At 39.6% G+C, this 15,789-nt stretch overlaps 1 protein-coding gene across 1 annotated transcript in view; it reads left to right on the forward strand.

The window, feature by feature from the left end:
• Positions 1–576: 576 nt before the first annotated feature.
• The window catches only part of LOC102766423 (chromosome unknown open reading frame, human C10orf107), a 158,877-nt gene continuing 143,664 nt past the window's right edge, over positions 577–15,789 (forward strand). The window contains exons 1-3 of the mRNA XM_015561079.1: positions 577–673; positions 817–933; positions 8,039–8,093. Coding sequence (XP_015416565.1) covers positions 577–673; positions 817–933; positions 8,039–8,093 — 269 coding nt within the window. The remainder of the gene's footprint in view (positions 674–816; positions 934–8,038; positions 8,094–15,789) is intronic.

Raw genomic sequence — 15,789 nt, forward strand, 5'->3', positions numbered from 1 at the left:
CCTTTCACAAGTTCTGGCCAGGCTTTAAAGCAACATGAATCTGAAAAATATTATTTTGTGCTTTTGTCAATCAACAATGCTTTCATTTGAACTTAACTTGCTGCACATCACCCATCTGATTTCCCTCATTTAAGCACAGAAAGTATGATAAGTATTCAATATGACTGAGATTTGGGGCATGCAAAATTTCAGGGTCAATAATGTTTGGACAGTTGTTTAGTAAATGAATACCAATAAGTTCATGGTGCACTTAAAAAGAGTACCGCTCAGCAGAAAAGCAGGGAACTTTGGTCTAAAAATGAAGGTGATGCTATTTTCCATGACTTGATGGAAGGCCAAAACCAGAACAAACAGATCCTTCCACATAAGTAACACAGAAACTGGTCTTTAATCAAGACAGCAGCTGCCGTGTTTGTGTCAATGTTCTCTAAGCCTCATAGTCAGGCTCACAATAGTTGATTGGGTAACAAGCCAGGATTCTGGGGATTCTTGCTGTTCCACCCCACACGTACAGGTTTAGATGGATTGAGCTACTACTGTGGCTTAGCAGTTACAAATTTGGAATTCTGGAGCGAGATGGCCATGAGTCGAAGTCCCAATTCTGTCACTTACTGGCTGTGTGGCCTTGGGCGAATTACTTTACTCTCTGAGCCTGTGCACTCAACCATTAGAAGTAGAACATAAGAGAGCTTTACAAGTTTGCACAAGAGAGCTTTTGAATTTGCTATAAGGATTAAGTTAGAATTCCTATTAAGTACTAGCAGGTAATACAGGCCTACCTCATTTCATCGCACTTCGCTTTACTGTGCTTCACAGATGTTGCGTTTTTGACAAATGAAGGGCAAGAGCCTCCACCAGCAAGAGATTACAATGCGCTTCATTGTGATACCCCTTTATTATGGTGGCCTGGAGCCAAGCAGCAACATCTCCAAGGTAAGCTTGCAGGTGCTTGATGGAAGGCAACAACTTTATTTTCTATTATTGAATTAAAGGTTCTGTCAGTTGTCACTTGACCCCTGGAATGGTGGTTCGTTGAGTTACCCAGAGTACTACTAATTCCTTCACATGGAGGGAAACTTCCAGTGGTTCCCAGAGGAGGAAGCAAAAGCAGAGGGAGAATAGCCAGGGAGGAAGGAAGTGGAGGTGGCAGGGAAAGCACCACTGTCGACTGACGTGGTGTTGACTGAACCTCTCCACCAAAGGGATAAAATTAAGCTTCAGCCTTTGAATTCTAAACTGTGAGATAGAACTATTGGTGTCTCCTGGACATGTCCCACTTGCCACTCCGCAGATACTGAGGAACCCTGGGTGTTTTAGAATCATAACACAGGGAGGACATAAACCACAGCTGAGTAAAGTCTTAGCTCTATAAAGATTATGCAGAGTACAGGATGTGGTGCAAGTGAGATGAGCAAGGGGCAACTTCAAAACCCCTATGATAAGGAATTCTGAGCTCTGTCCTTGAATGTCACCCTGGCAAGCAGAGCTCAATAGCCTCAATAAAACATTGCATGCACGCACGCGCACATGCACACTCACTTGCACATGCACACACAAGTACAATATCCTATTGATTTCAGCACAATCACTTAATTACCTAATAGACAGCTTAAGACTTAAAGCTAAGAGTTCGGCCCCAAGATAGCACTTAGCACACGAATTCTTTAATATCAGTAGTTAACCCAGAAACGCCTTATGTTATAATACCTGAGTTCACCAAATGGCTTCTCAGAAAAAAAAATTATTGTAATTATAACCAAATATCAGTAAATGTCAATCCAGTAACTAGTACCTAGTTGTTCAAGCCAAAAACAAATTCTCTGTCCCTTGCCACATCCAAATTGTTGGCAATCCTGGTTTTTCTAGTCTAAAATAGGTCCCAAATCTGGCCAAGTTTCACCATCTCTAATTCCTAACATCCTAGTTCAAGCACCACTGTTTCTTGCCTGGTCTTCCTGTTGATTCTCTTGCCCCTTTAGAATCCATACTTTACACAAAAGTCAAAGAAATTATTATAAATTAAATAAGAACACATTATCCCCTGCTTAACTTCCTCCAGTGTCTCCCCACAACGTACATTGCCCTACTACTGAGCTTTTCAAACTCTTATCTTATTTCTCTTTCCCAGCCTTTGGTTCCTTCAAGAGCACCTTGTTCCCACTCTGGGCATTTGCACATTCTGTCCCTTCCTCCTGAAACACTTGCCTCCACAATTTCCTGTGGGAATCTTCATGATATCATCTAGATCTCATTCTAAATGAGACTTCCTCACAGGGTTCTTCACTAAGCACTCATGGAAATGGCCATCACAGTCATTATCCTATCACTGTTTGACTTTCTTCATAGCTATTGACAATATCATGGTCATTTTTTTGTCTACTTGCTTATTGTCTGCCTCCCCCAGTCTAGACATAAATTCAGTGAGGGCAGAAGTTTTTTTTTGTTTTTTTTATTTACCACTCATGCTTCCATACCTAGAACACTGTTTGAAATTCTTTAAAAATGTATCTTTACTGTTGAAAGTAATACAGATGTAACCACCCCCCCTCATTGACCCTTCCAGCCAGCTGAAATCTTTTTGTTAAATAAGCATGTGTTGAGTGCTTACTATGGATAAGTTTGATGGTATGCTCATGACATAGATGATCTTATTTTATATTCTTCGACATTTTACAGGTGGTACAATTAGTATCCCTGTTGTCACAGAAGGAATATGAGACTTAGATAGGTTAAGTATCTTGCCAATCATACAGCAAATAGATGATGGTACTTGTATTTTAAACTCAAGCCTATTGAGACATAGTTTATGGATAGTAAAACATTCCCATTTTAGGTGTAGAGATTAAGTTTTAATAAATGTATGCACCTGTGTAAGTAGCACCACAATTAAGACATAGAACACTGTATCACCCCGAAGGATGCCGTTGTTCCTTTTCCAAGCTAACCCCCAACTCACCCTGGCCCCTGGCAGCAATGATCTGCTATCAATATAGATTAGATACAGGAGGCAGTCCCCTATCTACATTTACACCCACATTAGAAATCACGACCAGCTACTTTGTTTGGCCCTAAAGTCATTTCTGAAGTATCATCTTTGATGAATGAACAGGTAACATTCAGATGTTTAGATGAAATTGTTATATAGTCCAATTTTTTAATAAGAAAAGCTAATTGTGCAAACATGAATATGGGTAAGTAACAATGAATGTAGACAAATAAGTAGCCATCATTGATTAAGGTAAAATAATACTTAAAAACTAAAAATCCAGGTTCAAATTCTTATTAGTTTTGTGTCTTTAGATTAGTTTTTCACACACCAAGTCTTAATTTCCTGATTTCCTATAAAAATAGAGATAATTATAGCCACATTGCAGAGATAGTAACAAGATCATGTAGTTAATACAAAACACATGAATTTGTACTTAATAGGCCATTGATGGTCATAGTGCTCATGACTCTTTCTAATCCAGGAGCTAGGCCACACTGCCTGAAATTCTTAGCAGTCTATCTTTTCAAAGTATCACAATTGCCTATCAAGACTTGGGCATCTGTGTGAAATGGGTAGAGAGAGAAATTATTACTCAGATTGGTCAAATGGAGGAACCAAAAGCAAAGAACATCCAAAGTGACTTGCACAGGCTGCAAACAGATGTTGGCAGTGAGCTCAGTAATTCAGATTGTTCCAAAGACTCTCAAAGTAACACGTGTGCATTACTCATTGCCGCTGTACTTCTGCTAAGCTGGTGAGAGGAAACTGCCTTCATTGCATTTAGTGAGTAAGGAATCTAAAGCATGAGGTACTTAAACAACTATACAAATTGTTAACATTAAATAATGACAGAGCAGGGACTAAAACTTTAACCTGTGGATTTACCATTTTCTTAGCACTGAGCTTGCCTAGCCCACAAACTTTAAAACTGGAGCTTTATGAAAACAAATTGCTAATCAGCACATTCAAGAAAAATGAAGAGAATAAAGAGACAGAAGGAAAATGGAAAGAACTCTTAAAGAAATTTGACAGAATAAAGATAAACACTAAAAATGGTAGAAGTTGTGAATATGGCCCATATGTTCTTCTGGAGCCAGAAATTACCCAGACAAATAGGTGGGAATATATGGCTGCTAGACAGACAATGGACTAGAAATATCCATTTAGGAATATAGCAGTCAATGTGTCATCAAAAAAAATGTATCTTTGGGATCATGGAGAATATGCTATTCCAATAATGCCTCCAAAATGTCAAAATTCTTGGTCCGTGGCTGCATAAAATGAGTTATTGGCTTGAACTGAAGCAGAGAAGATAGACTTTCATGCAGAAAAAAACTTCACTCCCTTTTAGCTAGCTCCTTGCAAAAGAATGTTGTGATAGTTGGTGAAGAAGCACTTTCTAAAATAAGAATATCCATTTCGGATTCAGAACAATTCTTAATATTTCCATGTCTGAAAGAACTCATATCTAGTGGTGTTTAAGAATTAATAGAGTATGATGTTCCAGGATTCCTGAATCCCTTTTCTGCAGAGGCAGAGCGGGGAGGGGGGTTTCACGATATTAAGTCACGAGTGGTATAAGGCGTATGTCATGAATAATGCTGGCACAGACTTAATTCCACTTGCTACATGCTAACCTACTTCTCTTGCCCTGTGCTAAATGGCAGGGTGAGGGTTATACCTTTATCTTTTTGATGGAGATATAGAACTTCATTCTCTAAGAGGAGATGCTGAGTATTTTTAAGGGGGGCTTAACGATTAGTGCAGGTGCTCATATGTCAAGAACACTTTAAGAATGGTCCTGCCTGGAAGCAGAATGACAAATCTTAGTGGGAGGTGTTTGAATTATGCCGGAATTCAGAACATGGAATGACACACTATGCTATTTTACTTCGGTTCATTCTTATCCCTAACTCTTAAGGGATAAAAAAAAAAAAGAGCAAAACAACACTCCATGTTTCTACACACTTTGAGATGTGTGGGATACACACATGTGTGCCACATCCACACGGGCAGGTTCAGTGAGCCTGAGGAAGGGCGGTGAAGGGTTAAAGAAGACAGACACGAGAATACAGCTGTGTCTAGGTGGGATGCTGCTTCTCTGATGGAAAGACAGGCCACAGCCTGCAGCCAAGTCTTCATTTTATAGTCAGAGCACACAAAGCAAAACAAAGATAGTGGTCAACATGTTTACAATGTTCTTGTGAGTTTCACCTTGTTTTAGCAGCACTTGCTGCACCTCCCACAGCCCATTAACTACCTAGAAGGAGCAAGGGAGGGCTATAAGGTCAAGCTTAATTATGCTAGGAGAGCTCTGCCCTCAAAGCTGGGACTTATCTATGGCCCTGCCACAGGTTTCAGTCAGAGGTTTAACCCTATAGCTGCTCCCTACACTTCAGTGTAAGAGAAAACCATAGTGAAGAAGATACTAGTCATATTTACATTCCTGGGCATTTGCCATGTGCTGGGCCCAGTGCTAAAGGTTTTATACACTTAGAGAGGATAAATGGCTGGGAAAAGATAGACACTCAGTAAAACTGGAAATCAGCAAAAGTTATCACTGCTGTCTTTCTATGGTGTGTGACTTTGTGATTTCCTTTATTTTAAATTTCCCCATCCTAACCACACCACACACACAGTGCTGTGTTCCACCCAAGAGCTATAAGCCAGAACTTTCCTGAGCTCTTGTCAAAACATGGAACTAGAGTGACCATTTCCCCTTTAAGTCACAATGATGTGTGACTGCAAATGTGTCTATTGCAGCTTGTCTGGCACCTTTTCAGATGTGACTTAGTTCCAGTCATTAACAATGAAGAGCATCCACATACAAATCTGAATTTTGTATTCTTCTTCTATGAGAACTGGATGATTACAAAGGACTGGGCTCACCATCCTGTAACAACACAACGAGGTCCAGGACTGGAGCGGAGGCTGCCCCTGTTAAACAGGGAGCATAAGGTCCTTTTTCAAGCTCCCAGAGGGTGCCCTCCACCGTTTTAACTGTTTACTGTGGGGAAAGGGGTGTGGTTAGGGATTTTGATCACTGCCAGCATGTAACCGTGGGAACAGAGTGGGTAGTTCCCCATGCAGAAATACTGGAGGGGGGGAGGGTGTTGAGAGCCCTGGGGCAGGGGCCTCTGAGCCAGAGATGTGTCACTGTTGGCTGTATACCAAGCATGTCAAACTCACGGCCCTCAGGTTCAAAATTCAGATTTGTATGTGGATGCTCTTCATTGTTAATGATTGGAACTAAATCACATCTGAAAAGGTGCTAGGCAAGCTGCAATAGACATGCAGCCCACAAAGAATATTTTTGTGGTCCAGCCAATATAACGGTATGGAAGAAACGTTTTAATAAAAATATTGTAACTTAATTTTTACAATGTCCTGTTATACATAATTATTAATAACAAACGACAACATTCACTAGTGACTGATTACTATAATTGTGTTGCATTCATTTCCCTTACGCGCCTTACATGCAGGCGCAACATTTCTCTCCACTAATACTAGCAGCAAATATTTTAGCAGCCAATTGCCACATCATTAGTCTTGGACTGACTTGTTTGGTGTGCACAACAGGAAATATTTCGCTTTCAGAGAACAAGAAAAATAGGTTTATTTGTGTTACACTTATTAATTTGTGCAGTTAATTTGTGTCTGGTAAGTTAATGTTCAAGAAAAATATTAAATTTTATTAAAATGTTCTATTATTTTATGTTACTCATTTATTTCCGCGATTTGTATTCAGCATGTCTCTATAGAAATAAACCTACGTTTCTATGAAAATTGAAGCTTTTGTTTTATTTGTGGCCCACATAAACTTAAACCTTATTTATTTGGCCTGTGTTAGCTTTTGAGTTTGACATGCTTGCTGTATACCTATAGGTACAACTAAGTGCATAGAGATTTGGGGAACTCTTTTGTGTTTGTTTTTGGTATTTTACCTTAGAGCAAAACTAAATTAACATAAAAGGAAGGAATCCATGGCCCAAACTACCCACAGCCCCATCACCTAAATAAATCAGTGTTGTCCTTTAATTTTCCCCAGAGACCTCATTCCCAGGCACATTCGATGATTGCCTTGATTGAGCTGCAATACTGTGTATGTTCCTTTTACATTGCACTACAAACCTACTTCCTATTTTGCCTTTATATTTTCTTTACGTCCTCCAGGACCTAAGGTAACTACCCAAACCTATAACAATATCTATAAACACAGATATAAGAGCACTTCGTTTGTTCTTTCCTCCTCTTCAATTCCTTTACAGAACTGAGCTGGAAAAGGTAGGCTTGTAGTCAGCCTACCTTTTTCAACTCAGTTCCTGGAGTACCTTTCTTCTAGTGACTTAGGAGAGTAGATGTCTCGTGTGGCTTTTTAGACTACAGTCACAGCCCAGGTTATGGCACTGGGCAGGAATTTGTTCTCGGTTTTGCTGGGCTCAAAAGTGTGTGCAAAAGCAAAGGATATAATTTTGTCTCCCTCCAAGCTGTCCCCGTAGCTTTCACTCGGGGCTGTACCCAATTTTGAGTTGTACAACCTGGCTATTTTCTTCTTCTTCTTTTGTTTTAAGGAGCCAAAGTGTATCTGTTATGCACTGTTTAAAAAAATAGGGCCTTAGCCCTGGCTAGGTAGCTCAGTTGGTTATAGCATCATGCCCATATGCTGAGGTTGCAGGTTTGACCCCAGGTCATGGTACATACAAGAATCAACCAGTGAATGCATAAATAAGTAAAACACCAAATTGATATCTCTCTCTCGTTCTCTCTCTCTCTCTCTCTCTTTGTCTCTCTCTCTCTCCCCTCTCTCTCCCCTGTATAACCCTTCCTCTCTCTCTAAAATCAATCAATAAATAAGAAATTTAAAAATATGGCCGTAAACACTTAAATATCTCTATAGGTTTGTAGTTTCTCAAAATAAAATGATAAAAGGGATTCTAAGCTAAAAAGAAATTCATTGCTATAATTTGTCTTCTAAATAATAACAAAAACAAGCTATAGCCTCTTTTATCTGAAGTTTTAGCTGTCTTTCTTTACTCCATGACACAGGGCTCAAGACCTACATTATTGCATTCAGTTTGCAAAGCTATCGAGATGCCCTTGAGTAAGATTCATCATCTTGTCCTAAATTCTCCACACACTCCACTAAAAGCCTAGTGGCAGACTGAAGGGATTGTCAGAAAGCATAAAAGGCAAAATAAAAATTTTATGCTCTTTTAGGCAAGTGAAGATCTGCCCTGGAGCAGTTTCTGATATTAACTCATTAATCCGCACAACCTATCTAGACGATAGATTTCAGAAGGGAGCGGAGCCTTGTCATCTCAACCGCCTTCAAAACTTGTCCCAAACTGAGCACTGGCCCTTCCCTTGGGCTTGGTCAGGATCCCCGCAGAGCCCAGAGGGATGGATAAACGGGCTTCTAAAGTGTCTCTACAACTTCCTTTTCCCTGTCACCAGGACTCACAGTGGCACAGGACCCTGTGCTTGGTTTAATGTATGTCTGTTGTCATCTTTATTTATTTTTAATATTTATTTTTTTATTGATTTCAGAGAGGAAGGGAGAGGGAGAGAGAGACACACACATCAATGATGAGAGAGAATCACTGATAGGCTGCCTTTTGCACTGGGGATCCCCCACACTGGGTATGGAGCCCAGAACCCAGGCTTGTGCCCTGACTGGGAATCGAACTATGACCTCCTGGTTCATATGTCAACGCTCACCCGCTAAGCCATGCTGTCTGGGATTGATTTTTTTTTTTAATGAATATTGAACAAGGAGTCCTGCGTTTTCATTCTGTATTGGGCCCCACCAGTTGTGTAGCCAATTCTGCCCGTCATGCATCCTGAGAGAAAAGACATCAGTAGTAAAATGCTCAGGCCAGGAAATGTTTCCTTGATCTCCATCCTTATGCTAATGACTTAGGAGGAGAGGCCACATTTTCTATTGTCTCATCAGAGCTCTAGTTTTGCTCTACTTGTTCGAAACTAAATTGGGCTATGTGCTTGGAATTTTAACTAAAATGTTAAGGCTAGATATTTTCCCTTTCAATTCTATTTATGCCACAGTTATGTTTTCGCAGTTCGAAATCCTATTTAATTTACTTTATGGTGTTTTTAATTGTTGCCATATAATACCGTACCTTCTTTGCATGTGGCATCTCAACAATGTGCAATTTCTAATAGTCAGCATGAAATCATAACTTAGAAAAACATTGCTGAGCTAATTACAGGGACTATCAAAATAAATCCAAATCTTTTCTGGGCCACAGTCCATATCTGAATCATAATAAGTGTGAAATGTTTACAAATCATTACAAATTTTCCACATAGTTCCACTCAGTGTTAGGGCCAATCATGTTTTTTCAGTCATTTGAGGCGACATGTTGGATCATCTCCAGTGAGAGCACTGATTTTAGAAAACAGCTTATTAAAGATTATAAAGATCAAAAGAAAAAATTAAAATAGCCCTGAAAAATGCAAACTGTAAGGAACGTTCTTCGTGGAACTATTTGAGTACACGCATAAACATAATCTAGTATTTATTTAGAAAAACATTTCACTGAAGCAAATAAAGGCAAGAAATTGAAGGAATGTAGTCAGGCACTTTATTTTGTATAAGCTAATGAATTCACATGTTAAAGTTCTGTTTAGATAACTAATAATTATATAATGGTAAAGTAGCTTATTTATGACAAAATGAAGGGGGTTTATTTTAATAAGTATTCACCTAGTATTACTTTTATGACATTAGATGAGCTGCTACCTTAGGCAGAATTCTAAGACCAATTTTTAATTTTTACAAGATTCATTGCACCTACTGTGTGCGACACATTGGAAGAATTCATTAATGCTCCACATTTCTTATTCCTTTACATGTTCTTAGTCCTACTAGACTGAACTACTAGAAATATACTTTAAGAAGCAATGAACTCAGTTCTTTTAACTTCCTAAAGCTATGCCTGTAAGAAGCCAGATATCAAATTTTAAAATTCAAAGAAAGAGGGGTTAGTGTTTGCATTCTGATAAAAAATGGTTTATATATGCTTGAGTCTATAAATGAGCTTTAGGGTGGTTGTGGGGGATTGAGCAAAAAAAGGGGAAAAAAGAGAAAATTGATTTCCATGGGGAGGTGTAAGGGAGCTATGTGGAAGAGCATAAAGGGGGGATAAATGGTGATGGAAGACTTGACTGGGGTAGTGAACATACAATTCAGTGTTCAGATGCTGTGTTGTGGAATTGTGCACCTGAAACCTGTATAATTTTGTTAACCAGTTTCACTCCAATAAATAACTAAAAATGAGTTTTAGGGAGTTCCTGAAACCCCCAAATTGCAGTGAAATTTGGAGGGGGGCATTTTTCTGGTGTGAGCATTTGTAGCTATCTTTTAATTCCCAAAGAATCTATGGTCTTGACCACTAACAGCCTGCCCACATACTAGCATGCCTTACTGCAGCTACTCAGTAAGCATCACAAGGTCATGGTGCATGCAAAAACCATGAAGTGCAAAATAAGTCAGATTTCTTTTCTGAAAGTTCTCTGAGAGTCTATGGTTGCATCATTTTGTTGTACTTAGCATCATTTGGTTCTGTGATGATTTTTCCTGTAAGTGGAAGTATACATTCTCCATGGGAATGCAAAACACTTTTGAGCCATAATTCTATTTTTAGTCTACTGTAGCTTGGGTACATGTTGTAGACTGAGACATTCAGACACTGTGATCCATGATGTTTAGAGGATGTCAGAATTGAGAGTATAAATTTCCTTGATAGAAAAGAAAAGAATTTCCAACTTGACCAATATTTTGTTAAATACTATGTGTGAAAATAAGGATGACGTGTTGGTAACACTGTGATTTGCTAAAAGTGGAAATAATGCAGTCAAATGATTCCAATTAATTCATTCAATTCTCATTTTTTATCTGATATAATGCAAAATAATGCCAATAACTTGTCTTTGAGTTCAAAGTTTCAAACACCACCCTCCAGAGATTCTACGAAGTGCTATATTTAATACAATTAATTTAGATGTCCTGTCCAACAACAGTAAACTCTTCCATTGGCCATTGCTTTGGGAAGAGATTGAGAAATTTTTAATAGAAATACAAATAATTCTTTAACTGTCTCCATGATGACATGCTTTTATCCACAATAAGTATTAATCTTTGCAAAAACAAAGCATTTGATGAAATATAAAATAACTATGGTTACATCTAACATTTGGTCTCAAACTTGAGACAGATCTCTTACTTTGTAGCAAACAGTTTGGTCTAACTATTATTTATTGTCTTTTTCTTTTAGTAAGCATATCCTAATTTCTTTTTGAGAATTCTCCTGTCTCCAGCACAGCTGACTTATAGCCAACACCAGAGCCGGATCCTGACTGGCTAAAACCAGCCAACAAGTTCAATCTCTCATACAATGACCAGAGTCGAGTGAACGTCAGTAAATACAAGAAGATCTTTGCTGAGAGTTTCTGAGGAAACAAATTTCCATTTTCTTCTTTGAGAGCTTCCAGAAGAGATTTTCTCTCTTGACTGCTTAGGAATTAGGAAGCATTTAGTTCCCTAAAGCTGAGCCTTTCTTGAATGAAGCAGACACTTTGACAGGTAGAGAGGATAATAAGAAAAAAATGGGATCTTTAATAACATGACTTCATTTCTTTTTAAAATTAATTTATTTTTTATTGATGTATAATTGTCATATAACATTACAGTAGTTTCAGATGTACAACATAATGATTTTATAAATTGCAAAATTATCACTAAAGTAAGTATAGTTAACATCTGTTAGCATACATAATTATACAATTTTTTTCTTGTGATGGAATTTTCAAGATGTACTCTTTTAGCAACTTTCAAATAAGCAAACAGTATTATTAAATACTAGAGGCCCAGTGCATGAATCACAATTGAGGCGGATTGGGACTGAGCCTGTTGGGAGGAGGAGATGGTGGGAGGTTGGCCGGCCAGCCCACCCTGATCGGGCCGTAAGGGCCAGCCGGCTGTGGGTAGGGACCACGGGCAATTGGCCGGCAGGCGCCACCCCTGAGTGGGATTGGGGGGCTGAATGGGGCAGGGCCAGCCATGGGGATGGGCTGTGGGCAGTGGGCTGGATGGTCCTGCCCCCAGATGGCGGATGGCGTGGAGGGTGCTGATCAGGGGCCAGCGGCCTGGGAAAGGGATCATGGGTGGTTGGCTGGCAGGCCTTGCCCCTGATTGGGGTGGAACCCCAACCCTATTGGGGTAGGGGTGCAATCAGGGATGGGGCCTGCTGGGGGGAGGGGCTGCGGGCCTATCTGGTGGGGCAGGCCAATAGGGGGCGGGGTTAGCTGATCTTGGGTGGGGCCGGGCTGGGGGAGGAGCTGCAGGAAGTTGGCTGGCCGGTCCCACCCCCTATTTGGGTGTGGGGGAGATCAGGAGCAAGGCTGGCTGTGGGGAGAGGCTGCAGGCAGATTAGGGTGGTGGGGGCCCATTGGGGGTGGGTCTGGCCAGGGGGAGGGGCTGCAGGAGGTTGGCTGGCTGACCCCAACCCTATTGGGGTAGGGGTGCAATCAGGGATGGGGCCTGCTGGGGGGGGGGGCTGCGGCCTGCTGGGGGGAGGGGCTGCGGGCCTATCTGGTGGGGCAGGCCAATAGGGGGCGGGGTTTGTCAGGGGGAAGAGCATGGGAGGGCACGTTTGGCCCACTGGCCCCACCCTTGATTGGGGTGGCAGAGTCCACTCAAGGGTAGGCCAGCCATGGTGAGGAGCTGTGGGAGGTTGGCCGTGGCCCCACGCCCTGATTGGGCTGATTTGCTAGCTACAGTGGGCGTCATAGCAATGGGTTGTTCTGGTCATTTTAGCGTTAAGGTCACTGGCTTTTTATATATATAGATAGTTACCATGCTGTACATTACACCCCCTGACTTACTTATTTTTTCTTTCTCTGTCTGACATTTTACTTAACATAATGCCCTCAATGCCCATCCATGTTGTCACAAATGGCAAAATTTCATTCTTTTTGTAATGGGTATACATCTATATCTATATCTATATCATAGAAGGGTAATATGCTAATTAGACCAGACATCCTCTGGACGAAGCCAGGGCCAGAGGGAAGCCCAGGTCCCGGGTGCCAGAGGGAAGTTGGTGCTGGCAGCTGGGGGAAGGAAGGCCTACTCTTGCACAATTTTTGTGCACTGGGCCTCTAATATATATTCCACATTTTCCTGATTCATTCATTCATCAATGGATGCTTAGATTATTTCCATATGTTGGCTATTATAAATAATGCTATAATAAACATGGAAGTACATATCTTTTTTAGTATTTTCATTTTCTTTAGATAAATACACAGAAGTGAGATTGCTGGATCATCTGGTAGTTCCATTTTTAATTTTTTAAGCAAACTCTATACTCCATCCTCTATTAATTTCTGAATCAAATCTTGCTTAAACTCCAACCTACCTTTGACTCACCACCAACTCAATAAATTACATTTTTGGCTGTTTTTTTTTCTATATTATACAGATGAGTTCATGAAGTCTATAAATCTAGAAATACTACCAACAAAGAACGTACTTGAACACATTCCCAAATTTCATCTCACTATCACTTTTTGATTAATATGGAAAAAGAAATGCTTTTAAATGTAGTTAGTAATGAAGCACCAGAAAATGTCTTAGATTCAACTGACCAATAAGCATTTATTGAAAAATAATAATGAAAGCAAGAATTATTGACTACTCACTTTGTTCACAATAATAAACAAAAGCTATTTTCCTTATGAGGAAATTGAGGCTTAGATTAAGTAATGTATCAAATGTCACCAACCAGCACTTGAATCTGTGTCTATCAGATAGCAAAGCTCATACTCTGAACTTGAGTAGACTAACTATAATTATTGCTTAAGAGTAGTTTGCATCTCTAGGGAAATATACTCTTCACTGACCAGAAAAATAAATAATCGAATAATACCAAACCACAGCAAAATGATGAACCTGTAAAATCTCAGAGAATTTTCAGACTCCCACATCCTCAAGCAAGTGGCAGGGTGGTGCCACGTAGAGATATGGCCCAGTTACAGAAGTTCAGTAATTCAGCTATCCCCTGGGTCTCAGGCTCCTCATCTTGCAAGTGACCTGGTGGACTGAATAATTTTAAAATTTCTTCCCAGTTCATAGTGTCTGATAAGCCTTGTCAGGGGAAGATTTCGGAACAAACTCCTGTGAAGTTACATTTTCAGCATTTAAATATGGAGCTAAATTCATCTTTCTGAGTGGTAATTAAGTAGATATTCCTTTTTTTTAGATATCCTTTTTATAACTTCATTAAAGGGCTTCTGAATCATGGCTAGACAAATTGAATCCCCAGATTAGTTGATCAAAGGAATAATACACCCAGGAAATAAGATTCTATTCAAAGGAATGTGGCTGATGCTCTTCCATGTATATTGTTTGGTCTAGCTCTGATTTTTCTGATTAATTGCTGGCTAATTCTGTTATATTACATTATGTAGATTTTTAAATTATACATTTATAAATTACTTATAACACTTGGAGCTTTCCTGCCAATAACTTCATTTTGAGTTTCCAATAGAAAAATCAGAAAGACAAGTATTATTGTTAAGTCTTATTATTTTCATCTTAACACACTGTTTTCCAAATTGGCTCAAGAGCTGTAGGTCAAATTCAGATGTTAAAGGAAAATCTACTCTGATTGATTGCTTTCAAAGGATCAGAGTTGGATAAACGTTTCATAGTATTCCTTTGATGGTGCAATTTTAGAGGAAAGACTACTATCGAGTCACTGAATTAAGACCTGATTTAATGTTTTCAATAATAGTACTCTATCTTTCATAGACATCTATCAGTTTTAATAGAAATCTGGCTGCACCCTTTCCCCCTAGAGCCCTAGTCCCAATCCCTTTCACCTCTCAAAATTACTAATGGATAGATATTAGAGAGCTTTTAGAGGAACACAGTCTTTCAGGAGGAAAAAAAATCAGAATAATTTGCAACATTACACAGAATGACTCTATCTGAAAATTGACATATAGGACATCAATAAAATTTTGCCACAGAGAAGTAACTAAACATAGAAAGTCTGTGGATGACATGAAGCCACATGAACAATTTTAGGTCTCTTGGGTCCTATCTAGTGCACAGAAGTTATTTATTTATTAAATGGACCTCCAGCCATGTGATACGTGGCTTTGAAGAGGACGTTACATCTTGGGAAAGTTAGACTAATTGAACCACTTTATGGCCCTATTCTGATTATTTTCATGAACTTGGTGAGATTTGAAAATGACCCAGCACCTGGGACAGCCCTGGTAATTTAGAAATTTCGCACAATTCCTCTCTAAATTTGCCCCACAGAGTTCCACCTGTCAACCCAATTTTTACTATGAACACAGATTTATTGAAATAGTTACTAGAAGCTGGAATAGCATTCAAATGTCCATTAAAATAAGATCCAAGAGGTCCATGCAGTGAATGCAGCATTGCATGCTCACTATCAGTATATAGAATGGCAGGTGCTAGTTAATTATTATTTTTTTAATATATTTTATTGATTTTTTTACAGAGAGGAAGGGAGAGAGATAGAGAGTTAGAAACATCGATGAGAGAGAGACATCGATCAGCTGCCTCCTGCACATCTCCTACTGGGGATGTGCCCGCAACCCAGGTACATGCCCTTGGCCGGAATCGAACCTGGGACCTTTCAGTCCACAGGCCGACGCTCTATCCACTGAGCCAAACCGGTTAGGGCTATATTGTAATTTTCTGTTGTGGATTTACTTCATGGTCTTTCATTGTAAAT

The sequence above is a fragment of the Myotis davidii genome, unplaced genomic scaffold (assembly GCF_000327345.1).
Source record: "Myotis davidii unplaced genomic scaffold, ASM32734v1 scaffold655, whole genome shotgun sequence".
NCBI lineage: Eukaryota > Metazoa > Chordata > Mammalia > Chiroptera > Vespertilionidae > Myotis > Myotis davidii.